The 27231-nt window shown below is 38.5% G+C and overlaps 2 protein-coding genes across 4 annotated transcripts in view; one reads left to right on the top strand and one right to left on the bottom strand.

The window, feature by feature from the left end:
* MAOB (monoamine oxidase B) overlaps nt 1-27231 on the bottom strand; it is a 136290-nt gene that overhangs the window by 2282 nt on the left and 106777 nt on the right. For all 3 annotated transcript variants that reach the window (XM_081041906.1, XM_081041907.1, XM_081041908.1), the window contains 7 exons: nt 25863-26012; nt 24735-24894; nt 18178-18274; nt 17218-17271; nt 16181-16238; nt 13370-13467; nt 227-338 (listed from right to left, as the gene is read on the bottom strand). In XM_081041906.1, the coding sequence (XP_080898032.1) occupies nt 227-338; nt 13370-13467; nt 16181-16238; nt 17218-17271; nt 18178-18274; nt 24735-24894; nt 25863-26012 (729 nt within the window). The remainder of the gene's footprint in view (nt 1-226; nt 339-13369; nt 13468-16180; nt 16239-17217; nt 17272-18177; nt 18275-24734; nt 24895-25862; nt 26013-27231) is intronic.
* Nucleotides 20660-21161, top strand: LOC308494289 (small ribosomal subunit protein uS12-like). Its single transcript, XM_081041909.1, has one exon. The coding sequence runs from the start codon at nt 20685-20687 to the stop codon at nt 21114-21116; it is 432 nt and encodes a 143-aa protein (XP_080898035.1). The 5' UTR covers nt 20660-20684; the 3' UTR covers nt 21117-21161.

Below are 27231 nucleotides of genomic sequence, written 5' to 3'. Positions count from 1 at the left end.
TTTTAGCCCCATGAGCTCTTTTTACCTTGGGTGACATGATAGATATTTTCATTGTTATTTTTGGGTTAAGGTGTTTGCTTTACCTAAGACTATTGTTAAAATTGTGTTTCATGGGTCTTCAGATGGAAGTTATTGGTGTGTTGGCCTCCAGGATATCAGACATCTTTGACCTGTGTCAGGCCCATGAATTGTCACCTTCCCCACAGTCCATGACCCCAGACCCTACCTCTCGGGCTGCTCTCTCCCCAGCTTCCACAGCCCCCTCCATGTAGCCACTCCAGTGTGTCGCAGTCTCAGTGCCTGCAAAATAAATCCTGCCCACTGGCTGGCGTAGAACTCTTGAAACAAAAGCAGAGAGGAAAAGTGGTCAGTCTTAGAGAACCAGAGAAGAACCTTCCCACAAAGCTGGTCAGTTTCCTCAGATTCTAAACATCAGGAGTACGTTGTCAATTTTGAAATAATGTTCACAGCTTCCTCCAGTTCTTTCATGATCCTTGTCATTGACAAAATGGAATAAAAGTATAAGTCTACTCCTGTACCAACAGCTTATATGTAAAGGGACTGAAATCAATGGGACATGTATGTTTCACTAACATGAAGTGAGAGACTGTAAGAGCCCAGTCACGTGTAGCTCCTTCAATGGCTCACTAACTCTTTACAAGCTGACACAGGCGCCCAGTTCCCTACCTGGCTATTCCACCAATGAACTTGGCAAATCACTTGCTCTCACTCAGCTCTGACTTCCCCATATCTTAAAGAGCATGGTCCAATGATTTCTAAGTTCTTTTCCATCAGTAACATGTAACAAATCTGTAAGTCTGACTATGGCTCTAAAACTACCATTCATCGAGCACTTACCTCTACTAGTGTTAAGAGTTTTACTGCATTAAATTACAACAGTTAACATTTGTTGGGTGTCAAACACTCTTCTAAGGGCATTAATCCTCACCGCAACTCTATGAGGTTGTTACAATTATTATCTCTATTTTGCAGAAGAGAATATAGAGGTAGGGAGACTGTGGTGGACATTGTGATGCATTCCTCAAACCCCCTTCAAGAATAAAAGGCTTATTTTCAGGAGCTGGAAGTGCTGCCAGAAGATTGCTTTTTTTTTTTTTTTTTTAGAGTGGGGGAATAGGTTTTTATTTGGTGGACATTAATATAAAAAACAATTTTGAATGTGACCAGGCATTACTGTGCCATTAGTTTGTTTTTTTTTTTTTAGAATTTTTTTTGAAATAAATTTATTGGGGTGACAATTGTTAGTAAATTTACATAGATTTCAGGTGTACAATTCTGTATTACATCGTCTATAAATCCCATTGTGTGTTCACCACCCAGAGTCAGTTCTCCTTCCATCACCATATATTTGATCCCCTTTACCCTCATCACCCACCCCCCTCCCCCTTACCCTCTGGTAACCACTAAATTATTGTCTGTGTCTATGAGTTTTTGTTTCTCATTTGTTTGTCTTGTTCTTTTTGGTTTATATACCACATATCAGTGAAATCATAGGGTTCTCTGCTTTTTCTGTCTGACTTATTTCACTTAGCATTATACTCTCAAGATCCATCCATGTTGTCACAAATGCTCCTATATCATCTTTCCTTAACGCCGAATAGTATTCCATTGTGTATATGTACCACAACTTCTTTATCCATTCATCTATCGAAGGACATTTTGGTTGTTTCCATGTCTTGGCCACCGTAAACAAAGCTGCAATGAACATTGGCGTACACGTGTCTCTATAGAGAAATGCTTTTATATTTTTGGGGTAGATACCCAGGAGGGCGATTGCTGGGTCATATGGCAATTCTATTCGTAATTTCTTGAGGAACCTCCACACTGCCTTCCATAGCGGCTGCACCAGTCTGCATTCCCACCAACAGTGTATGAGAGTTCCTTTTTCTCCACAGCCTCTCCAACACTTGTTACTATTTGTTTTGTTGATGAAAGCCATTCTGACTGGGGTGGGTGAAGTGATATCTCATTGTGGTTTTCATTTGCATTTCTCTGATGATTAGCGATGTTGAGCATTTTTTCATATGTCTATTTGCCATTTGTATATCCTCTTTGGAGAAATGTCTCTTCAGGTCCTCTGTCCATTTTTCAATTGGGTTGTTTGTTTTTTTGTTGTTGAGTTTCATGAGTTCCTTGTATATTTTGGATATTAGCCCCTTATCAGAGGAACTGTTTGCGAAAATCTTCTCCCATTCAGTTGGTTGCCTCATTATTTTGTCAATAGTTTCTTTTGCTGTGCAGAAGCTTTTCAGTTTCATATAATCCCATTTGTTTATTTTAGTTTTTACTTCCATTGCCTTTGGAGTCAAATTCATAAAATGCTCTTTGAACCCAAGGTCCATAAGTTTAGTACCTATGTTTTCTTCAATGCAGTTTATTGTGTCAGGTCTTATGCTTAAGTCTTTGATCCATTTTGAATTAATTTTGGTACATGGTGACAGATAGCAGTCCAGGTTCATTCTTTTGCATGTAGCTGTCCAATTCTGCCAGCACCATTTATTGAAGAGGCTGTCTTTCCTCCATTGTATGTTTTTAGCTTCTTTGTCAAAAATTATCTGTCCATATTTATGTGGTTTTATTTCTGGGTTCTCAATTCTATTCCATTGGTCTATGTGTCTGTTTTTCCGCCAATACCAAGCTGTTTTGATTATTGTAGCCCTGTAGTACAAGGAAAAATCAGGGAGTGTGATACCTCCAGTATTGTTCTTTTTTTTTTAATATTGCTTTGGCTATTCGGGGTCTTTTGTGGTTCCAAACAAATCTGATGATTTTTTGTTCTATTTCTTTAAAAAATGCCATTGGGATTTTAATGGGGATTGCATTAAATCTGTATATGGCTTTGGGTAATATGGCCATTTTAACTATCTTGATTCTTCCAATCCATGATCACGAAATGTCTTTCCATTTCTTGGTGTCTTCTTCAATTTCTTTCATAAATGTCTTATAGTTTCCAGCATATAGGTCCTTCACATCCTTGGTTAAGTTTATTCCTAGGTATTTCATTCTTTTTGCTGCAATTACAAATGGAATTGTTTTTGTATTTCTTTTTCTGAGATTTCATTGTTAGTATACAGGAATGCAATGGACTTTTGTACGTTGATTTTTGTGGCCAGCAATTTTACTATACTTGTTGATTGTTTCTAATAGCTTTTTGGTGGAGTCTTTAGGGATTTCCATATATAGCATCATGTCGTTTGCAAAGAGTGACAATTTAGCTTCTTCATTCCCAATTTGGATGCCTTTTATTTCTTTCTCTTGCCTTATTGGTCTGGCAAGGCCTTCCAACACTATGTTGAAAAGCAGAGGTGATAGGGGACAGCCCTGTCGTGTTCCTGAACGTAGAGCAAAGGGCTTCAGTTTTTCACCATTAATCATGAGATTAGCTGAGGGCTTCTCATATATGGCCTTTATTAACCGTATATAACCATCCTTGTGACCCAGGGATGAACCCCACTTGGTCGTGATGAATAATCTTTTTAATGCATTGTATTAGATTTGCTAGAATTTTGTTTAGGATTTTTGCATGTGTATTCATCAGAGATAGTGGTCTGTAGTTTTGTTTTTTTTGTGTTGTTCTTACCAGATTTTTGTATCAGGGTAATGTTGTCCTCATAAAATGAGTTAGGGAGTACTGTCTCTTCTTCAAAATTTTGGAAGAGTTTCAGCAGGATTGGTATTAGATCCTCTTTGACGGTTTGGTAGAATTCACTAGTAAAGACATCTGGTCCCATTTGGGAAGGTTTTGGATGACTGATTCAATTTCGTTACGGGTGATCGGTCCGTTTTGATTTTCCAGTTCTTCATGGTTCAGCCTTGGAAGGCTATATGTTTCTAAAAACTTGTCCATTTCTTCTAGGTTATTGAATTTGGTGGCATACAGTCCTTCATAGTATTCTTGGATGATCCTTTGTATTTCTGTGATGTCCATGATAACTTCCCCTTTTTCATTTCTGATTTTGTTAATTAGTGTCTTCTCGCTTTTTATCTTAGTGAGCCTAGCCAAGGGTTTGTCAATTTTGTTAATCTTTGCAAAGAACCAGTTCTTTGTCACATTAATTTTTTCTGTTGTCTATTTGTTCTCTATTTCATTTATTTCTGCTCTGATTTTTGTTATTTCCTTCCTTCTGCTGTCCTTGGGTTTCACTTGTTCTTCTTTTCCTAGGTCTTTAAGGTGTAACATGAGGTTATTATTTGGGATTTTTCTTGTTTCTTCAGATAGGCCTGCAATGATATAAATTTCCCTCTTAGAACTGCTCTCTCTGAATCCCGAAAATTTTGGTAGGATGTATTTTCATTGTCATTTTTTTTCTATGTAACTTTTGATCTCTCCTCTAAATTCTTCTTTGACCCAGTCGTTCTTTAAAAGTATGTTGTTTAATCTCCATGTATTTGAGTTTTTTTCCTGTTTTCTTTTTGCAGTTGACATCCAATTTCAAAGTGTTATGATCAGAGAATATGCTTGGTATGACTTCTATCTTCTTAAGTTTGCTGAGGCTGATTTTATGTCCCAATATATCGTCTATCCTCGAGAATGTTCCATGTTCACTAGAAAAGTACGTATAGTCTGAAGTTTTAGGATGAAGTGCTATATATATGTCAATTATGTCCATTTCATATAATGTGTCATTTAGGGCTGCTATTTCGTTATTTATTTTCTTTTTGGATGATCTATCCATAGCTGTCAATGATGTATTTAAGTCCCCTAAGTATTATTGTGTTTTGCTCAATTTCTCCCTTTAGTTCTGTTAGTAGTTGCTTGGCATATTTCAGTGCTCCCTGATTGGGGGCATAAATATTAATGACTGTTATGTCTTCTTGTTGCATAGTTCACTTTACCATTATGAAATGTCCACCTTAATCTCTTGTTATCTTTTTCACCCTGAAGTCTGTTGCATCTGATATCATTACGGCTACACTTGATTTTCTCTGGGTACCATTTGCTTGGAGTGTCAATTTCCATGCTTTCACTTTGAGTCTATGCTTGTCCTTGTAGATGAGATGTGTCTCTGGAGACAGCATATGGTTGGGTTTAGTTTTTTGATCCAATCTGCTACTCTGTGTCTCTTTATTGGTGAGTTCAGTCCATTTACATTTAGGGTGATTATTGATATGTGAGGATTTCCTGTCATTCTGTCTTTAGTTTTCTGGTAAGGCTGTGTCTCCATTGTTTCTTTGCCTTTTTGTTGTTGCTTGTTATTTCTGTGTGGTGGTATTCTATGATGTTTCCCTCTGTTTCTTCTTTTACTACAGTATATATTTCAGTTCTGGGTTGTTTTTTTTTTGAGTGGTTACCCTTAAGTTTATGTAAAAGAAAGTTTGATATTTAGAGTATTCCATTTTCTTCAGCACGCTTACTTTCTCCATTCCCATATTCCGGTTCAGGCCTTTACTCTCCCCCTGTTTATGTTGCCACAAATTGTCCCTGTTGATGGTGGTCGAATCGCCTCCTTTAGTATTTCTTGTAGTGCAGGTCGTATATTAGAAAATTCCCTCAGTTTCTGTATGTCTGGGAAGGTCTTTATTCCTCCTTTATATCTAAAGGATATCTTTGCTGGATATATTATTCTTGGCTCATAATTTCTCTCTTTCAATAGTTTGAATATTTGGTTCCATTCCCTCTTGGCTTTAGAGTTTCTGCTGAAAAATCTGATGATAATCTAATGGGCTTTCCTTTGTAGGTTACTGTCTTCTTTTCCCTGACTGCCTTGAGGATTCTTTCTTTGTTGTTGATTTTAGACAGCTTCAATACAATGTGGCTTGGAGAAGGCCTGTCGGGATTGAGGTAATTAGGTGTTCTATTTCCTTCCTGGATTCGAAAATCCAGTTCTGTCCACAATTTTGGGAAGTTCTCATCAACAATTTGTTTGAATATATTTTCTGTTCCCTTCTCTCTTTCTTCTCCTTCTGGTATGCCCATTATTCTTATATTGCTCTTTCTGATAGAGTCAGAAAGTTCTTGTAGAGTTCTTTCATTTCTTTTAAGTCTCAATTCTCTTTCTTCTTCCATCTGTGTAATTTCCAGGTTTCTATCTTCGATGTCACTGATTCTTTCCTCCATCTGGTCAACTCTACTACCTAAACTGCTTATTTCATTCTTAATTTCTTCTATTGAGTTCTTAATCTCCAGAAATTCTATATGGTTCTTTTTTGAAATTTCAGTCTCTTTCGGAAAATGCTCATGTTGTTCTTTGATTGTGTTTCTGAATTCATTAAACTGCCTTTCTGTGTTTTCTTGAATCTCATCGTTTTTTAAGAACTGCAATCTTGGATTTTCTGTCATTTAAGTCACAGATTTCCATATCTTTAAGTTCCTTTTCTGGAGACTTTTCACTTTCTTTCTAAACTGTCTTGTTGCCTTCGTTATTTATGGCAATTACTGATTTATTATTTATCTTCCTAGACATCTGCAGGAGTGGCTTCTGTAACAGGTTGATAGGAAGAAGTCTTTCTTTTGTTTTCCAGTACTTGTTTGTAGAATGTTTTATTTTCTCTCCGATTGCAGCCTTTTTTTCTTTCTCTCACACAGTAGTGCTATGTTTTCTCTGCAGTATTCCAGCTTCTCACACAATGTGGGGATTCCCTGGGAGACGGTCTTCTCCTCTGTTAATAGTTCGCCTGCGTCCCAGCTCACAGTGTCCATGTGGGTATGCGGAGAGCTTTTGAAGTTCCAAAGCTCTTCCTGCACTAGATTCAGAGCCCGTATGTTTCAGCAGTTCTGTTTACTCCTGCAGGGATCCGCCCAGATAGGTTGGGCCAGGGGCGGGGTGAGTTGTGAGAGGTGGCCCAGAGCAATGGAGGTGACCACCACCACAGCGGGTCCTCCTTCCACAGCTCCCTCTCCTTTGCGGAACTAGTTGTTCTGCGAATCTGTGTCTGCGGTCCAGTTCTCAGAGCAGCAAATATTCTGTTCTTTTGATCTGACACTGCTACTGTTCTGCTTCTAGCACAGGGCAGGTGGGGGCGGGGCGAGCTCTCGGAGGGTAGGGAGGGATCGGCTAGTCTCAGTGCCTAAGGCTTCTGTTCTCTGCTCAGCCGTGAGGGCTTAAACCACCGTTTTCAACCTTCTTTCTTTTTTTTTAACTAATGTCTTTTTTTTTTCTTTCAGTCTTTTCTCCGAGGTCTCTGCCATGAGTGTTGGGTTCACCCGTGTAATATGCTGCCCCCTCAGCCCTGTGGGCCAAAAGCGGATGCCTAGCAGTCCAAGTTCTTCCCTCTATGGCAGCTGCGGTAGTTCTGGGATGTAGCGAGCTCAGAACAGTTAGCTGGGTCTGCATCCTTTGCTGGCGCAGGATTCGTCTCTCTGCACCTCTCCCTTCTCTCTTCTCCTGCTGGCGCTATTTGCCTACCTTTAGGTGAATTCAGTAGTGGGCCTCTTCATCTTGCCTGTCTGCTGTGCAGGGAGTCCTGTGTGGAGTTTTGTTGTTCAATTAGTTGTAAATTCTAGGGGAGCTTTACAGAGGCTCACCTCATGTCGCCATTTTTTTTCTCATGATTTCTTAATTTAAAAATTCACTGTACTTTTTATCACACCTCGTATATACAGTAGTATTTGTTCTTCAGCATGCTACTTATCTCCATTCCTCTTTGCAAATTTAGACCTTACTCCCTGCCCTTTTGTTTTTGTTGTCACAAATTATCCCTATTTATGCTGTTAGTTCATTTCTGAGTTGCAGTACAAATGGCTTTCTTCTCTTTTTCTCTTTTTATCTTCTTTACTTTTTATTATGTTTAAATGTGTGATGCCATTTTCTGTGTGTTGCCATTTCCTGCTTCTAGCTGTCTGTTAATAATTTTGCTCATAGTTTTGTATCCTGTTGTCTTTTTGTTTCAGTTTGAATAGCCTCCTTCAGTATTTCCTGTCATGCAGGCCTTCTGGTGGAAAATTTTCTCACTTTCTGTGTATCCGGAAAGGCCTTTATTCCTCTTTCATATCTAAAGGATAGCTTTGTGGCATATATTATTCCTGGCTGGTAATTTCTCTCTTTCAATAGTTTGAATATTTGATTCTACTCCCTCCTGGCTTGTAGAGTTTCTACTGAAATATCTGACGATAATCTAATGGGCTTTCCTCAGTAAGTTACCCTCTTCTTTTCCCTGGCTTCATTGAGAATTCTTTATTTATTATTTTTCTTTTTTTGTAATATTCTGGGAAACTGTTCTTTTTTAAAATTTTTTATTTGGGAATATTGGGGAACAGTGTGTTTCTCCCAGGCCCATCCACTCCAAGTCATTGTCCTTCAGTCTAGTTGTGGATGGCACAGCTCAGCTCCAAGTCCAGTCGTCATTTTCAATGTTAGCTGCAGGTGGTACAGCCCACCATCCCATGCAGGAATTGAAACAGTAACCTTCTTGTTGGGAGCTCACACTCTAACCAACTGAACCTTCTGGCCACCGCTATTTGTTATTAATTTTTGATAGCGTCAATATAATGTGCTTTGGAGAAGGCCTGTTAGGATTGAGGTAATTAGGTGTTCTGTTTGCTTCTTGGATTCGAGGATCCAGTTCTTTCCATAGGTTTGGGAAGTTCTGACCAACTATTTGTTTGAATAGACTCTCTGTGCCCTCCTTCTTCTCTTCTCCTTTGGTATACCCATTATTCTTATATTGCTCTTTCTGATGGAGTCAGTAAGTTGTTTTAGAGTTCTTTCATTTCTTGTAACTCTCATGTCTCTCTCTTGTTCTATCTGTGTCATTCCCAGGTTTCTATGTTCAATCTCACTAATTCTTCCTTCCATCTGTTCAGTTCTATTTCCTAAGCTGGCTATTTGATTTTTCATCTCTTATTCAGTTTTTCAGCTCCAGAATTTCTATTTCTTTTTAGTGTCAATCTCTTTGGTAAAATATTTATTTTGTTCATTGATTTTATTTTTGAGCTTATTAAATTGCCTGAGTTTTCTTGCAGCTTAATGAATTTTTCAGAGCTGCAATCTTGAATTCTCTGTCATTTAAGTCACATATTTCCATGTCTTTAAGTTTACAAGTATTTTCTGGAGATTTAAAAATTTTCTTTATGAGCTGCCTTGTTACCTTGGTTATTCATGACAATTAATGGATTATTTCTCTTCCTGGGCATCTATGGAAGTGAATTTTGCAGTGGGTTGAAAGGAAGATACTTTCCCAATAGGTAGTGCAGGAGCATTTTATTTCCTCTTGAGCTGTTGTGGTTTCTCGCATGGTGGGAGATTTCCTGGGGGAGGTAGGCTTCTCCTCTGTGACCAGGTGGCCTTGGTTTCAGACCACCCTCATGGGAGGATGTGGTGGGTGATTGGGTTCTGAGCCTCTGAAATCCCAGTGCTGCCCCTGTAGCTAGATGCAGAGCTATTAGTCTCAGCATCCCTGAGTGTCCTTGCTGTGATCAGCTGGGAAAGGTGGGGGCAGGGTGGGCTGGGAAAGGCAGCATGTGTGTTTGTGGCTTTGTACTCTTGCAAGAAATAATGACTGCCAGACCACAACTGCCTCATCCCTATAGGTCCTACCTTGTCACTGAAATTAGCCACACTGTGTATCTACCACTCAGGAACTCTCTGTCCAGTTCTCAGGGCAATAGATATTCTGCTCTTTAATTTGGCACTGCTACTGTTTTTCTGTGTCTCACTGCATACAATGGGAGGGTGTGGGGGAGGTGTGCTCTGAGAGGTTGGGTGGAGTTGGCCAGGCTCTGTGGCTTTGTTTTCTGCCTGGCAGTGAGGGCTGGTAGACTGCAGTTGTTCCACTTCTGTATTTGGTCTTTGCCCTGAGGTTTCTGCCCTGATCATTGGGTTCAGCCATATTATATGCCAGTCCTTCAGGCATAATTTCTTGGGCCATAGAGAGTGCGCCTGCAGTCTCAATTCTCTCCTCTCCCAGTATCGCAGTGAGCTTCAGGCTGTGTCCCGCAGCCCCCGTCTCTGCACTTCACTCTTACTTCATCCCATTTGTCCTGATTCGCCCACTTCAGATGTTTGGATCTGATCTCTCATATGTATTTGTGTGTTGCATAGGGAATCCTCTTTTGAATTATAGCTGTTCTATTTGTTGTAACTTCAAGGGAAGATATGAAGGAGCACCCCTCATGCTGCCATATTTCTGATATCACCTCTTTAATATTTTTAAAGAACTCTATGACATAGCTACTAATTATCATTATCTCATTTTATATATGAGGAAATGGAGGCTTGGAGAAATATATGGTGACTTGCAAGAGCCACATTGTTAGAAAATAGCAGAGCTAGGAGTTGAACTAAGTCTATCATATGTCAAGACCTCTGTTTTTGTCGTCTACACTTTGCCCACTATATCATCATCACTAGTTAAGAAAGAGTGCTCATATGCTACACAAAGGGACAGAAGTGTCACTGCACTTGGCTTCTAAGAGGGGCAGTTTGTTGTTACCCTGACAAAAATGCCATAAGGGAAGCACTGTCAACATGTCATTATTCATCTTATCCCAGGTTTCCATTATATTAAGTAAGGGATGTAAATGTCCAGAGCTAACACCCATGTTCTCTATCTTAGTCAACACTGTACACCACCAGGCTTTTTATCAGAAAGCCAAACGGGCTGGCTTGAATTTGTGTTTTCCTTCACAAGCCCTTACTGTAGCCATAATGTAGTCATAAAAAAGGAGTGGAAAATAGAAGAGAAGATATTATAGAATATTATAATACTGATGATAATACATGGAATAATCTGGAGTGATCCATAGCCAGCATGGGCTGGAGAACATAAGGATATTCAGGAAGGGTTCCCTGAAAAAGAAAGTAAATTTGCTTTTTCCATGTTCATTAAACAATGCGTTTTCACCACAGGTTGACTTTTTTCAAACAAAAGTTGCTAACTCCAAATTGCAAACGTCTTGGACAGATACCTGGCCAAATCCTAGAATTAAATATTGGAAGAGAGAATAAAGGCTTAGAGAATTAATTGTGCTAACAATTAGAATATAAAAATGTAAAAACCAAGAATTAATTTCAAACAGATATTTTTTCCTCCACTTTTCATTTGGAAATCTTCCACTGAGGGGGGAAAAAGCCAACAGTTAGAGCAGGAAAATCCCTGCTCCTTCTTTTGCAGGTGAGTGAACAGATAATACACATTCATGGAAAAACATATTTTCTATGTGTATTTCTCATGGCTTGGTAGAGTAAAGCATCGCCTTATGTGTCTTTCTGTTTTATTGCTACAATCAGTTTTTCAGTGTGTTCAGAAGTAAAATTCTTTAAGAAATGTGTTTATTCTACACTAAAGTTGTACTGTCAATACTGTTCTCTGTCTTCCATCTGGAAGTGGAACATTTTCTGTATATTTCCAGGGCCATGATGGCAAAATTCTTTGCAGTATCCCAAATGTAATAGATCTGAAGGGTCAAGGGAAGCCTTGTGGGCAGGTAGTCCTTGCACAGGCTGGGAGTTATGTCACTAAGATATGCTATACCTTAGTTTCTACCCTACAAATTGTAGCTAATGATAAGAAGCTTGACACGTGTCCCTGGGAAGGAATAAAGATGAAAAAGGGTGTTACCATGTCACCATTAATGCCTGATACAATGAAATTTATCTTGCTTCTCTGATGTGGTCAAGGGCAGGTGAGTGTCCTTTTCCTCCCCAGACTCCATTGCCTAAAGGCATTTTCCTGACACACCTTATGGGATTGAGCATGAAATTTACCACTCTGTGGTCAGAAATCTAATCACATCACAAACCAAAAACAAAAGTAATGCTCTGATAAGCTTTACTCTGTTGAAAAGTTAAGTTTTATATTCTTGAATGTGTTATATGAGGCAAAGAATCCTACCTACCATTCTGATTCTCCATTCCTTCTTCAATATCACCCAGAGCCCAGCCATGCAGAACTTTTCCCAGACATTCCATGAACTTGTAGGATTTCAAGCATTTACTCCATATAGTTCCATCTGCCTGGAGTGCATCCCCCAATAGCTTTTCTCTGTCTCTACAATCCTCAGGTGGTATTGGTATTATGAAGCCTTTTTGGATTTCTTTCTAGGTAAGGATAGCCTGTCCCTCCCTGTGTCCCCATGGTATTTGTATGCCCCTTTATTAGAGTACTCACCATAGCACAGTAGAATCAGTGTTTGATGTTCTCTTCTCTCTCCATTCCCACCCCAACTCCCAACACTATCACCTCTTTCACATCAGAGAGGGCTTTTCTCATATCAAAGTTTTCAGCACAAGACTTGGCAAATGGTTGGCACTTAGCCAAAATACGCTGAATGAAACCATTACTATTGACATATTCTACACTCACCACATCCAAAAATTAACTTAATGACCCAGTAGCTAATCAGGTGGTACCCTTTGGCCCCATAATGTTCTCATAGATGATATTTTGCTATCTTCAGGAATATGAGGGAAGTACTAACCAAAGTCGTTATGTATCTTCTCACAGGTAGGTTTTAATCCTTCTTTGACTAGTTTTCATGGACAGATTGATTGGTTATTTACATTTACTCACACCCTCTCTTAATTACACTCTCAAAAGCCTTTTACTCACTACTCTACATTTCCTATTTTGTTTAGATTGAGTTCTTGGCATTCAATTATTGGTTGGTTTAGTATTACTTCCATAGTCATAATAATTACTGTTATACCATTAATTCACACCTTGCTGTTATCATCAAATACAATTAACTAAACACCAATGAGTCAGTCATACTTGGATGCAAAACACTGTTAATGCTAAAAATCATTGAATTATGCATTTTGAATGGGTGAATTAAAAGGCATGTGAATTATAACGCAATAAAGATATTAAAAATTACACACTGATTATTAACATACTGATTATTGTTGATTATGTGCCATCTTGTGCTTTCTTATACACCTGCTAAGAAAACTGAGGTCCAGAGAGGTGAAATGACCTATCCAAGATGACAAAGTTGGTTATTGGTAGAATCAGGAGTGGAACCCAAGCCTCTTCACATTCACTCTAGAGCTCCCTTTGCTTTCTAATACTGTACCCATGTTGGCACTTACACAGATCCATTTGAGGAAGTTTCACTGAGCTCTAAACTCAGTATAAAGATACTTCTGACAATATGAGTGAACCCTTTGACTATATAAATTCCTATTGTTATGCTGCAACCTTCTTTGGTTACATTGATTGGGATTGCTTCCTCAAAGGAATTAAGAGTGACAGGTACCCTCATGATGCAGAATTATGACTTCATTCATGAGATTCACAAGATAAAATGGAAAGTGGGGAGTTTTTTCTTTCTTTTTCTCTTCTTTCTTCTTCTTTTTTTTTTTTTTTTTTAGCATTTCCAAGAAACAAAAGTGCTACATGAACCTGTTTAGAGTTTGGATTCAGGTTCAGGGCATTTCACTCAGAGTTTAGCACACTTTTACTGTACCTTCCATATTGAGTCATGATCCCAGGGGGGAAGTAGGTCGTGTAGCAGCCTCCTGAGTACTGCTCCTCACACCAGTTCATCTCTTCATAGTGCACCGGCTGCAAGGCAGAGTGACAAAAGCCTGAAGGAAACTATCTATTCTAGAATAAATCAAACACAGTCCAGTAAGCTTCTGGATGAAGTAGAGTCTTATCATCCAGATGTTTTTAGGGATATGTCTTTGGGCAGATAAATGCCCTGGTAATACACTTTTAAGAAATTCTGACTTCAGGAAGTTTTCCCAGTTGGTTCATTCATGTCTCAGGTACTGTTCATAAACTGCAATTGCCTAGTTCCATTTTTAAATTGGTTTTAACTATTAATAAGTTTTAGTGCCTAATGGTTTCAAGACAAGTTTAAAAAAGAATTTATGCTTCTGGAGTGGTTGGAGCAGGAAAAAGCAGAAAAACGTGTCTGTCAAGGAAAAGGGATGAGAAGATTCATGTTTTTGGTGGAATTGAGCTTTGTTGAAGGAAGCTAAACAGACAAATTAATGTTTTCATGAGATGAAGACAATTCTGTTGGTATTACTGGTAAACAACTATTGGTCTGAAAAATATGTTTTTTGCCATGAACAGACAAAGCATTATATGAGATTTTTGTAAAGCTTGAGCTCTTTGTTAAAATAACTAAATATAAGCATTATCATTACACATGATTATGAAAAGATAAAATCAACATGACAAGTTTTGAGAGGAAAAAATATTACTTTAAAAATAGATTTTGAAAAAATGTTTTGTGTAAAAAACTTGCAATCACATAGGACTTTTGGATAGTCACTTGTAATGCATCCTATTTACAAAGCACTAGCCCCTGCCTGAGGGGTGTATGTTGCTCCAGGCCTCTAGTATTCCCAAATCTCATAGCCAGCTGTCTTCCCTCTTTGCATCTGAGGGGACAACCACCTCATGAGCACTCTTTTCTGGTTGTTTCCTGCTAATCAGAAGGTTGTACTTTATCTTTCACCTTTTCTTTCTCCCAGGACTTGCTTCTTTTCAGACAATAGATAACAAAGCAGGAGTACGGCAAGTGTTCCTCTCTATGCCAAGAGCAAACAAGGATAGGACCAGCTCATTTTTATCATCAGCAATTAATCATCCACATCCTTCTTAGGAAAAAGAGACTTTCCCAAATTAAAAATGATTAACTTCTTTGGAAATTTGAGAACAACTTCTTTCCTCTCCAACTAAGGTTCAACAAACAACTACCTTACAGGTTGTCAGAAGAATTTCTATTATAAATTGCTTCAGCCTGAGAGTATCTCAGAACATAACTTCAAAAAGCTGAAGTATCTACCAGGGTAATATTGCTTGAACAGCATTTTTAAACAGAAAACCCAGTGATTTTTAACAGATGTTAAATAAGTTTCCTTAGTGTGTATATAATTTGGGGTTTGCTACTTCACTCACACTACTCTTGAACTTAGAGGCTATACTTATATTTAAACTTGCTAAATGGTATATGAATGCAAAAAAAATGAATCAAAACACATTTCTCATTAGTATTGTTTTTCTCCAAACCAATAAATTACTTATTCTTGTTCACTTGCTGAGAAAGAACTTCAAAAATCCTTAAAAGCATATATTTCACCTATATCAATGAATAGCAACAAATTTTTACTTGAAAAGAATGAACAAAAATGACAAATTCAAAAGCCACAACTTGAGTAGGAGAAAGCAAGTCACTGCAAAGTTGAGCAAGATAAGTGTTAGAATAAAGATTAAGCCATGTAGCTGCTCAACTAGGTCATGGTGCACACTGCAGAAATTTGGATTAAAGAGGCTTAACAAGTTAAATATTCTTAGACCCCTCATTAGATTTTTCTCACGCTTTAACTGCTCATTTGTACAGCAGTCTCCATTGCCTTCAAATACTTCATGGACAACTGGATTTAACAATCACTTTCAAAAGATTATTTAATCCATGTCAAAACATAAAAACCCCAGCAGTCTGGTAAATGTAATGAGAACACCAATTTATTGCTTTAAATATTGATGACAGAGGCAGTTATGGCTACTGGTTATGAGCACATTGGTCCCTCTATCATCAAACATCCTAACTCACTGCCTCCCTACTCCACCTTCACCCCTCCTTTGACCATCTGTGGGGTACTACTAGTTTCACTTGAAGATCAGTTTCCTTAGGCTGCTTCCAGTGGTGTCTAGGATACTCAGCTGACAGGGCTCACTTAGAGTCAATCAGCATGTCTTCCCTGCACCCCTAATGTTCAAGGGTAAAACAAGGCAAAAAGGGATGTGCAGAAGTGGGGCAGGCCACCCTGTTTTTACTCTCAATGCAGTGAGGAGTGGGATGGGTGTTAGGAAATGCTTGTATGATAGTTTATGAATACAAATGAGACTCTGGTTTCTACAAGATCAACAGAGAAGTAGAAAACTCTTTTCATCCCCATCCTGGCTGCTAGGATGTAGAATCTCACTATGGGTAGCAGAAGTTCCCCTTTTTTTCCACCTGACAGAGCTGAGAGCAAAATGGTCCAATGCCCTGCTCCAGGAAGAGTTGTGAACTCAGAGACAAGCAGGGTACCACCTGAAACACAGCAGTGTTGCAGGGTTCCTGAGCTGCCACCAGCACATCTGGGGCCCATACTCTTTGGGACAACTTATAAGTTGACCAACCCTGTGCAGACCCCTCCAAGAATATATCAGGGGAAACATGAGCTCTAGGGCCCTACTTATGAGCTTATTCCTGTTAGCCCCTTGAGGATAAAGCAAGATCTCTCTCCCTTAGGAAAGGATTGTGAATCAGTCTTACCTGCAAAGCTTCTTTGGAGCCTAAAACTTTTGCGTAGAGCTCACAAAGTTTATTCAACCTATGGGAGAAGGGGGTGGGGAACAAAAGTAAATATGAAGAAAGTGAAAGAGGCACCTATCCTCTCATTCAAAAAACACTCAGTGAGCCATTGCTTCCACTGGACATTTCATTTCAGTTTTTCAAAACAAGCCACTTTGTTCTATTTCAAATGTCTTAAATCTATTGGGTCATAAATAAATTTAAAGAAAATAAAGTGATGCATTTCTTGAATCACTGGGGTCACCCGGCAATTTGTCCATTTACTCAAAAACAATTGTGTATCTCTTAAGTGTCAGTCAATCTGCTCAGCACTGGAGATTTTGGGAGGGTTAAGACCTAATTATAGCTCACCCCTTTCCTCCTCCTACCCCACTAAAAAGCAATGGCCAGAGTGGAAAGAAGAAGGAGCAGCAAGAGCTTTGAATTCTGCTTCTGCCTCTTAACTACTATAAGGTCTTGAGCAGGTTACTTAAGCTCTCAGAGCTTCAATTTTATCAACAAACTCACGTGATTTTTTTCATTAATGATGTCAAACAGTGTGGTCCCAGCAGCACAGTGGAACTTGTTATAATTGCACCTGTCCCCAAGTAAATTGTCAGCTCCTGAGCTATATCCATTTTTGTGTTCTCAGACGGTATGTGTATTATGTATTCTCCCATAGCCCCTTGCATGGTATCTTCTGTACAATAAACTCAATAGATATTAATTTGAATATTTGTTTCTTAAGTTATAAGTACTGTGCCTTTATACAAGACACTTATAATTAATATAACAGACATGTAGTATTGGGAACACTCATGTTATTAGGCAATATCTATCTTAAAAAGTTCAGTAAAATTGAAAGACAAGCAAGTAGGCAGAATTTTTTTTTTAAAGGAGGAAAAGAAGAGAAGGAGAGGAAAAGGTTTGGGAGTGGATAAGAAGGAGGACAGAAGTAGAGGACGGAAGTAAGGGAGGATGGGAGGGAGGGAAGAAAGAAGAGGCACTTTTTTTCTTACCTTTCCTCTTTGGTAAGACGTGCCAGTTTTCTGGCTTTGTTGGCAAGAATAAATCTAAAACATGCAAACACGAAAAAGAGGGGAAATTTGTTGCTACTTTCATCTTGACTTTATTTCTATAGCTGCATTTGTGCACAAGTTAAAACTCAACCCAAAGAAACAAATTATACACTAGCTTATTTTATGTTCAATGTTTTACTATTTACATGTTACATTCCTGACACTAAAAGGCATCTTCTACCTTTAGAGATTCAAGGGACTAAAGACAGAAGACTGGCGATAATTTCTGCCTAAGGAGATACTATGACTGGCCCACCTCCCCCTACATGGCTGGTGGCTAATGGGAATGAACCCTGAGCCTTTCAAATTTCATCCATCCCCTGCCCTTTGGTTGTATCTCCACAATGGCATCTCCCTAGTGCTCAGCCTTCTAGAATCCACCTCCATTCCTAGCCCTATGATTGCCTTCCACTTCACAAAACTGTCTTTGATCTCCTCAAAAACATTCCCCATCTGTGTTGGTCTTCCTTGCGAAGCTGAGGATTGGGCTGGTCTTGGCTCCTCTCTAGTGGAACTTGGAAAATCTCAACATCCCACATAAATACCATTGATGTCCACACAAGCCTCCACAAGAAGCCCTCTCACTAAAACCCTCTAAGTCAATTCTTCTTATCATGCTTTCACAAAAGACAGCTTACCAAAAGTTTTCAACCCCTAGCACTAAATATAAAGCATAAACTTAATACAACAAATTTTAAAATGTTATTGGTGTTCTAACTCCTTTTTAAATATTTATTCATTGAAAGACACTATTTAAAAGAATTTTCCTACTATTGGATTTAGAGAATAATGCCATTGGGTAAAAAATTATTTTAAAAAAGTTTGGGACACATTTATTAATAGTTTGGGAATACATTGCCAACACCAAATAGCATTCACGCCACTATAAGTGTGCTTTACCCCATTATGGCGGCATAGCTGCCATCAGGTTTAGTATCATCCAATGTGTAGGCAACTGGAGCTTCCTCTTCTTCAATAATCATGGTTCCACAGTAATCTGTAGAACAGCAAAATGGGAGAAGATATTCATCACCCTACCAAGCTATCCATAGTAGTTACAATGAGCACACATTTTTCAACTTGAGAAGCTCAAAGGCCAAATATAAGATATTATATTCTAAGTATATGGAGGCAAAACAAACTGATGTCAAAAGGAAGGCTAAGTAGGCAATATTTTGTGGGGGGAAAATCAAACTTTAAGCCCCCTCTGCAAAAAAATAAAGCAATGTGATACTATGCATTAATCCCCAGGCCACCCTTTAATGAAATCTTGTTTCCCTAGCTGTTAATAGTTGCCTCTTCTATTTCCTCTTTTACATAAAAAAGTCAGATAAAACAAAAAATGTGTAAAAGAAATACAAGTCCATAACTGTAAAATAGAAAAAAATGAACATTCACATTTTATGGGGAGCCACCTAGTCTATATTAACTTGTTCTTGATTATCTGGAGACATGGGCAGAGAGGACATGGCGTTATTGGGTAATAAAATATTTTAAAATCTACAGAGTTCCAAACCCTCATTTCAAACATGACCTCCAGAACAACTTGGCATTTCAATTTCAGCTTATTCTGGACAAAAAGATTATCTAACTCCCCTCCTGAACAAAATATATGCAATTTCTACAAAAGACTGACAAAGCAATGGTGAAAATGTCAGGGCAGAATCTGAAATGTTATAATATCCCATTATAGTGCACCACTCCTCTTCCTCTATCACTTACTTGCTAATTGAGGTTGTTTGAACAAAATTATGGTAGAAGACTTTGGAACAAACATTGTAAAGAAAATCCAAAAAGAGGGTTGTAAAATGAGGGAGAAAGAACTTTGAGGGTATGTACTGCCCCAACCTGTGTATTAGCAAACATCTCTGTAAGCCTTTTTGACCTACACTTGCATCTGTCTTTCCTCCCATGCTCCTCCCCACTGCACATCCACGAGAATCAAAGTCCCAGTAAGCCACTGGGTTGAGGGGTGCTTGCATGCCCCTCAGCTGTGTTGGGGCAGGAAAAACATTGAGAAAAACTGAAATGTGGGAAGGAGAAATGTTTAAAGTTCATCCAAGAACTCAAGAAGATTTAATAACATAAGAGAAACAGCTAAGGAATTACCTGTTAGAAGACAAGAAAGAGAGGAGACAAACGGGACAGGATGTGATAAGAGAAAAGAGAAAGTGCACACTAATCATGTGGGGGTCAGCTGGATTGGATGGGGAGATAGCAGGGGACACCAAGCTGTCCAGGGCAGAGGTCCTGGTTTTTGGGTAGCGGGATTCCTTGGACAAATCTTTCCCAATGCAAAGCTGGCCTCTGAGTCAGGCAGGTGCACTGGGCAAAAGTGAAAGCACAAATGGCAGAGAAGAGTCATGTTCATGCTAGGACAAACCATGTGGCACCAGCGGCATTTCTCTTATTTGTAGGTAGAGAGCTCAGGAGCCCCGCCTATGCACACAGGACTTCTGGAACCTCCAGTTAGCTTGGTCCTGCCTCACTCTTAGAAAAGAAAGGAGCATTCAAGGACATCTAGACATTTAACAAAGTCCTTAACAAGAGCAGCAAAGACAAAAACAGTAACAAACAAGAAGAAACTCTCAGGAAAAAAAGACAAGGAGTAGAAGAAATTTCCCTGAAAGTGGTAAGTAACATCCTCAGGGAGAAAAGAGAAGGCATTGTAGCTATGGGAAGTGATAAAGAGGAATATTAAGAATATTATTTGGTGAGAATGCAGATTGGTACAGCTGCTATGGAAGGCAGTGTGGAGGTTCCTCAAAAAATTAAGAATAGAATTACCATATGACCCAGCAATCCCTCTCCTGGGTATATACCCCCAAAATTTGAAAACATTTATCCATAAAGATATATGTGCTCTGATGTTCATTGCAGCTTTATTTACGGTGGCCAAAACATGGAAACAACCAAAGTGTCCTTAGGTAGATGATTGGATAAAGAAGTTGTGGTATATGTGCACAATAGAATACTATCCTGCCATAAGAAAAGATGAAATAGTGCCATTTGTGACAAAATAGATGGATCTTGAGATGATTATGCTGAGCGAAATAAGTCAGAAAAAGTCAAGAACCATATGATTTCACTGATACGTGGTGTATAAAACTGAAAGCAACAAAAGAACAAGACAAACAAATGAAGAAATAAAAACTCATAGACACAAACAACAGTTTAGTGGTTACCAGAGAGTAAGGGGAAGGGGGTGGTAGATGAGGGTAAAGGCGATCATATATATGGTGATGGAAGGAGAAATGACTCTGGGTGGTGAACACACAATGTGATATATAGATGATGCATTACAGAATTGTACACCTGAAATCTATGTAACTTTGCTAACAATTGTCACCCTAATACACTTAAAAAATGTGTATAGCTCTTTGGCTCGGGCCCGTGGTGCCGGCAGGATGGGCAAGTGCCGCGGCCTCCGTATGGCCAGGAAGCTCCGCAGTCACCGGCGAGACCAGAAGTGGCACGACAAGCAGTACAAGAAAGCCCACCTGGGCACGGCCCTGAAGGCCAACCCCTTCGGGGGCGCCTCCCACGCGAAGGGAATCGTGCTGGAAAAAGTAGGGGTTGAAGCCAAACAGCCAAATTCTGCCATCAGGAAGTGTGTCAGGGTCCAGCTAATCAAGAATGGCAAAAAAATCACAGCCTTTGTACCCAATGATGGTTGTTTGAATTTCATTGAGGAAAATGATGAAGTTCTGGTTGCTGGATTTGGTCGCAAAGGTCATGCTGTTGGTGACATTCCTGGAGTCCGCTTTAAGGTTGTCAAAGTAGCCAATGTCTCTCTTTTGGCCTTATACAAAGGCAAGAAGGAAAGACCAAGATCATAAGTTTCAATGGTAAAAACACAGTAGTAATAAATTTTCATATGCCAAAAAAAAAAAAAAAATGTGTATATATATATACATATATATATACATATATATATACACATATATATACATATACATATATATGTATATATATATTTGAAGCCCAGTGACAAAGACCAGTGGAATAGCATTGTTCCAGAAGAACCCCAGGTACATATGAGAATTTAGGAGCATAAAATCATCATAAACGCATTTTCTTAATTAAAGTTTACTGGGGTGACAATTGCTAGTAAAATTACATAGATTTCAGGTGTACAATTGTGTATTACATCATCTATACATTCCACTGTGTGTTCACCACCCAGAGTCATTTCTCCTTCCATCACCATATATTTGATCCCTTTTACCCTCCTCTACCACCCCGCTTCCCCTTTACCCTCTGGTCATAAAAGCGTTTTTAAAAACTGATACACCACGAGAAAATATCTGCAACATATACAGAAAAAAAAATTAACAAGCAAGAGATATACAGGTAGTTTACAAAATGATTTCATATAGCCCCTATGCTTTGCTAATGATAAAACTTACAAATTACAGATAAATGAAATATTTTTCCCTACTAATTGACATAGTTAAACATGTTATTAGCTGGGTCTACACAAGTCAATTGACTTCATAATTCCACTTTTATAAATTTAACAAAAAGAAATGTTCCTATACAAATCAGAACTATATGAAGTCAGTGGTTTATTGCAACATATTGTGTAATAGCAAAAACTTGGAAATAATCAAAATACCTATCAACAGCATACCTATTGGGTTCATTTTGATAGAGTCATAAAGTGAAATTCTGTTTATTCAGTTGTTGAAATGAGGTAGATTTCAATGTACTGGTGTGGAGAAATGTCTATGGCATACTGCTAACAGCAGAATGCAAATTTCAGTATAATATGTATCATATTTTTTAAAAATAATGGTTTTGGGGAAATATATAACATTTATTAATATATATGTCTTTAAATACTTATTAAAGAATATGTATAACAATTATATCCAAATATGATTTTTATAAAAATTTTATATATGTCTAACTACTATTCTATACACCTGAAACTAATATAATATAATATTGAATGTCAACTGTAATTGAAAAATAAAAAAATAAAGTATATATATATATGTCGGTATACATGTACACATATATTTAAAGTATTACCTATATATACAATAACTCCCCAAGGATAAACAAATTTTTAACAGTGGTTCCCTAAAGGTAGGGACAATAAGAGAGGGTCATTTTTCTTACACTTTTTATTTTTTTGGAAGTTTTATAGTGAACAAGTTTACTTCTGTAATTTTTGTAAAAAGCAGGTATTACTTCTGTCATTTTAAACAGAAATTTATATAAATTAGATTTAAGAGAAAGTATAAGCGGTGTAGATGAGCGAAAGCAAGGGAGACTGAAAGGATTCAAGACATTTTCGCAGCCTGCACTCTCCAAGTAAGTGGGGAAGGAAGAAAGGGCTGAGGTGGCCATGATGCTCCCCCCATCCCTGCAGGGACCCCAGGAGGGTGGGATACAGATGGTGAAAGTGCTGCACTTAGGATGGCTTGGTGAAAGGCCAGCAAAGAAGAGGGGTCCCTCTTTCCAAATTCACAAAAATGTTACACACCAAGAAACTGGGAAGCATTTCCTGGGATAATCAATCTACAAGCAATTAAGAACAGGCTAGAGCTGTCTGTATGAAAATGCAAAAAGTTACTTTCTCTTTAATAACCCAAACCATACTGCACTTATAAAACAAAACAAAGCTAAGCAAAGCAAACAAACAAACAAAAATATTGAATGATTGGCTGCTGAGTGTCCAATGTGTGCTAGTCACTGTGCTAGGCTGTTTGGGCTGCAAAATTCACCCCTTTTTATCTGGTTAGCTCAATATCCCCTGAGTTTTTGTGTTACTCGTTAATCACAGTGTCTTTAGTAGTGGCATTGACAGTCTGACACGATACAAAGACCCTGTTGTAAGAGTCAGTTTCATTAGATTTTATTCCCTTATTGAATCCTTCAAGATATTGTTATTGAATCACCTATCGATGTAATAGGAATCACTGGATATGAGTTTTGCTACAAGTTGTACAAGCTGTATCCTGCCTCGAAAACCCCAGTACTGAACTGAATACACTGTCATGCAATTATCAGTTTACATGACTTGTCTTCCTCCTGAATCTGAATTTTCTGGGCAAGGAAATGTGCCTTTGAATTCCCAGTGCCTCGCATAGCACCTGTCATACAATAGGTGCCCAATAGTGGTCAGTTACTGAAATACATTTATATAGTAACTCAGAGAAATTGAAAATGCTTTAGTGAGGCTTTCATGTCTACAGTCATTTTTAAAAGTTTAACTCGAGTCAGACCCAGCCTCTTCTTAAAGGTAGAGAACTTGGGTTTTCCTTTTGACACTAGTACCCAACAATGAACTTGCCTAGCACATAGCAGGCCTAAGATAAATGTTTGCAGACACAAATGGAAAGTTACAGATTCTGTCCACAAATAAAGGCATTCAAGTCATTAGGAGAAAATTCTCTATTCCATTGTCCTAAACACTATCTACTTGCCATCAGCCAGTTACCTAAAATAGATCACCTGGGTCATGAGAGGAAACAGTTTAGCAGCAGCTGGCTCTTCATGGTGGGTCACTACACTCATTACACTGTCCTTTGCAAAAGGTTGATTACTTGTTCAATTGATGCAACAATCCCATAATAGTTCTAAATAGCATTTTTTGCAAAGGTAGAGAATTAGGAGGCTGAGCTGTGACTGAAAAAGGGTAGATACAGAAAGAACTGCCCTAAGGTAAAACTATGAAACTTTCCCCCTTTGCCTCCAGCATAACCTCTTCTCTTCTCTGCAGTCTAGTTCTTCATTTCAGTCCATCCTTCCTTTTGCCCTCAGTCCCAGGTACTGATTTTTCATACATAGCCTCCTCTTGGAAGAGAAGTAGATGTGATAAGATTAAATGTGGTGAGACTCTAGCATTGTGCTATCCAATACAGTAGCTAGTAGTTGCATGTGGCTTTTTACATTTGAATTTGAAGCAATTAAAACAAAATAAAATAGAAAAAATTTGTTTCTCGGTTTCACTAGCTACATTTCAAGTGTTCAACATTCCGGAATCTAGCACTTTAGTGAGTATCCCTGTAATGTTCTACTCAGTACAGTAACACACTTGTTGAATATATACAAATTAACAAATTGATTTAATTTAATATAGCAGAATCTTGATATAAATAAGAAATAGCCTGGACATTTTCAGAATCCTCACCTTTGTGAATAGCTTTATAAACTCATACTTTTAAAAACTGCATTAGAAAATATTAATAAACTATGTTCACAAGATTTTGTGGAAGGATTAAATAAACTTCGTGTTGAATTATAAAATGAGTTGGTCATATTCCAAGGGAAGTCAATTCCATGAGCTTGTGCCAACATATTTTATTTGATATAATTGTACTTGGAACTTGGACTAATGTTTTATGTCCAGTATTCTAATAAAAACAGTTACATGTAAATGCATGTCTTTACACCAAGTTTCTTTGACCTTCTCCCAAAGATCTTTATTTAAGGAGAGTACTTACTCTTTTTCCTCCAGAAGGGCTCTTTATAATAAACGATACACTTGATGACTGAACCCAAAGGCACACGAGTAATCAGCTGGTTTCTCATCATTGGCAGAGGGGGATTGAAATGAATCTTCATTCCCAGAGTAGGAGGAACAGCACTAATTACATACTTAGCCTGAAAGAAAACAATGTGGTTAAACATTGTTCACGGCTTGTTTTTGCTTATTTCCTAATGTTTTTCCTTCATTTTACCCTTGTCACCTCCTTCAGTCTCTTCTTAGCAGAAAAAGTGGAAAGATCTTGTTAAAACCAAAATAAACCCTTATTGTTCCCTAGTTCAAAACCTCCAATGACTTGCCATCACACATAGAATCAAAACCAAGTTCCACGGTCACTTCCAAGACCATACATGAAATGGATCCCTGTTGTATCTTTGATCTCACCTCCTATTACTCTTCCCCTCAATCCTTAGTTCTGCCACTTTGACCATTTTGCTGTTCTTTCATCATGTCAGGATTGCTTCAACCTCATGGTTTTTGCACTGGCTATTCTGTCTACCTGGAATACTCTTCCCTCAGATAGCCACATGGATCAATTCCTCATCTCTTTTGGTGCTGTGCTCAAACATCAGTGAGATCTTCTTTGATGACCTATTTAAAATTTCATGACCAGTTGTCTCAGCCCACCTTCTGGCAAACCCCCCTTCCCTGCTTGATTTTTCCCATGGTACTTATCATTATCTGGCATACTCTATATTTTAACTATATATTTGGTTATGGCCCTTCTCCTTCACTAGAATGTAAGCCACATGAAGGCAGAGAATTTTATCTGTTTTGTTCATTGTTATATTCCCAACTCCTAGATGCCAGGCAAATAGGAGGCTCTTGATATTTATTATTAAATAAACATTTTCTTTGTTTTTTTAATTATGTAGGAGTCCAATACAGAAGATTAATAATATGTTTTTATAGCTCTCCCCCTCCCAAATATTCTGGCTCTCTTTTCCTTTTTTTCAGATAGAGTTGCCCTTTTCGCTTTTGGCAAAGGGATTGTCTATGAAGTCTGGAATATTTTTGGCTTTATTTGAGCTTTGGTTATTATGGGACTCTGGTCTCTTCCCTCTAGTTTTAGGCTCTTGGTTACCTCATACACCTCATGATTTAGGGTCTCCACAAGGACATTTTCTCCTGTCTGGTCAATGTGGGTCACAGGCCTCTCCAGCTTCACTTGGTCCCCGAGGAGGTCCATTATCCGCTCACTCACTTGACCAGATCCTCCCACAAATTTCCTCTCCTGAAAAAGAAAAAAGGACTCAAGAGCTAGGTAGGAACTCTAGGAATGCATATAAATTATTAAATTGGTAGTTTTCTTTGTAAATCTTCATGTGAGATACATAAAATTTCATTTTGCTGTTGTGAATAGTGTCTTTCACCATTGTTTTGTAACTGGTTATTGCTGCCTTTTGACAAAGTTACAGGTTTTCTAACAGTCACCTTCCAGGCTATGCTTTTGAAGATTTCCAGGCTCCAACCTCAGCTCAACAACCTCAGCATGACCCCATACCCCACCTGTCTACCCCTATCACTACCCCTGTTCTATGTCATATCTGCCTCCTTTTGTTGGATTGCTGGGTCTGGTAAAGTTCTACCTACAGCTGGGCCACAGCTGTTGCCTAAGCTTGTTTTCCCCATCCTTATTACTCAGGCTCAGAACCTTTCTGGCCGACCCATCCCCAGGCAAGCCTACTCCCTGTTGCCAGCTGCCCATCTCATCCTGGGTCAGGTGCCTGCTGCTTCTGTGGTCAGTGAGGTCATTTTACCTCACTGCACCCACCTGCTCAAGCCCTGCTAAAGCTTCCAAAGGTTCTTCATGATCATGCATACAGTTGAGCTCACTGCCTCCTCCTAAAATTTTCAGTCCAGTTAATTTTTGAAAGACTATTTCAAATGGGTTTAGGAAGAAGGAGAAAGAGAAGTAGAAGAGGAAGAAAAAGAGGAAAGAGAAGGACAAAAGAGGGAAATGAGTGGGAATAGGGGGAGGCAGAAGAAAGAGAGGAAAGGAAAATGACTACCAAGCCGACTATATAAGAACTCTACTCCACTTCCTACTGTGCCTAGTGTAGTGCCTTACATAATGTTGGGGGTCAGGAAATAGGCAATGAATGAATGAATGAATTCTATTTGCTATGTGTGCTTTAAATTGAAAATGTGTTTCTGACTTTACAAAAAGTGCTCAAGTTATGTTCATCAGATGATCTACAAACTTATGAAATAATAACCAAATGTATACCTAATTGGAAAATTGCAAAAGTACATATAAAAAGACAAGCCTAATCTCAAAATTACATTGGCTGATGGGTTCTCACATTGAATACCTAACAACAGACTGTTCCTCACAAAAGCCACTTTGAGTTCTCAAGAGAAAGCTCTAAAAGCCACAAGCCTGGCTCCTGTTTCATCTATTCATGATTGAAGGATGATGCCAATCTTTCATTTAGGCAGTGGTAGTTTTC

Source organism: Rhinolophus hipposideros, assembly GCF_964194185.1.
Source record: "Rhinolophus hipposideros genome assembly, chromosome: X".
In the NCBI taxonomy this organism is placed as follows: Eukaryota; Metazoa; Chordata; class Mammalia; order Chiroptera; family Rhinolophidae; genus Rhinolophus; species Rhinolophus hipposideros.
The sequence above is the reverse complement of the archived record's forward strand: the minus strand, read 5'-3'. Positions and strand labels throughout refer to the sequence as shown.

What these genes read in the sequence shown, in the direction of transcription:
- LOC308494289 (XM_081041909.1), top strand. Translation starts at nt 20,685, where the DNA reads ATGGGCAAGTGCCGCGGCCTCCGTATGGCCAGGAAGCTCCGCAGTCAC.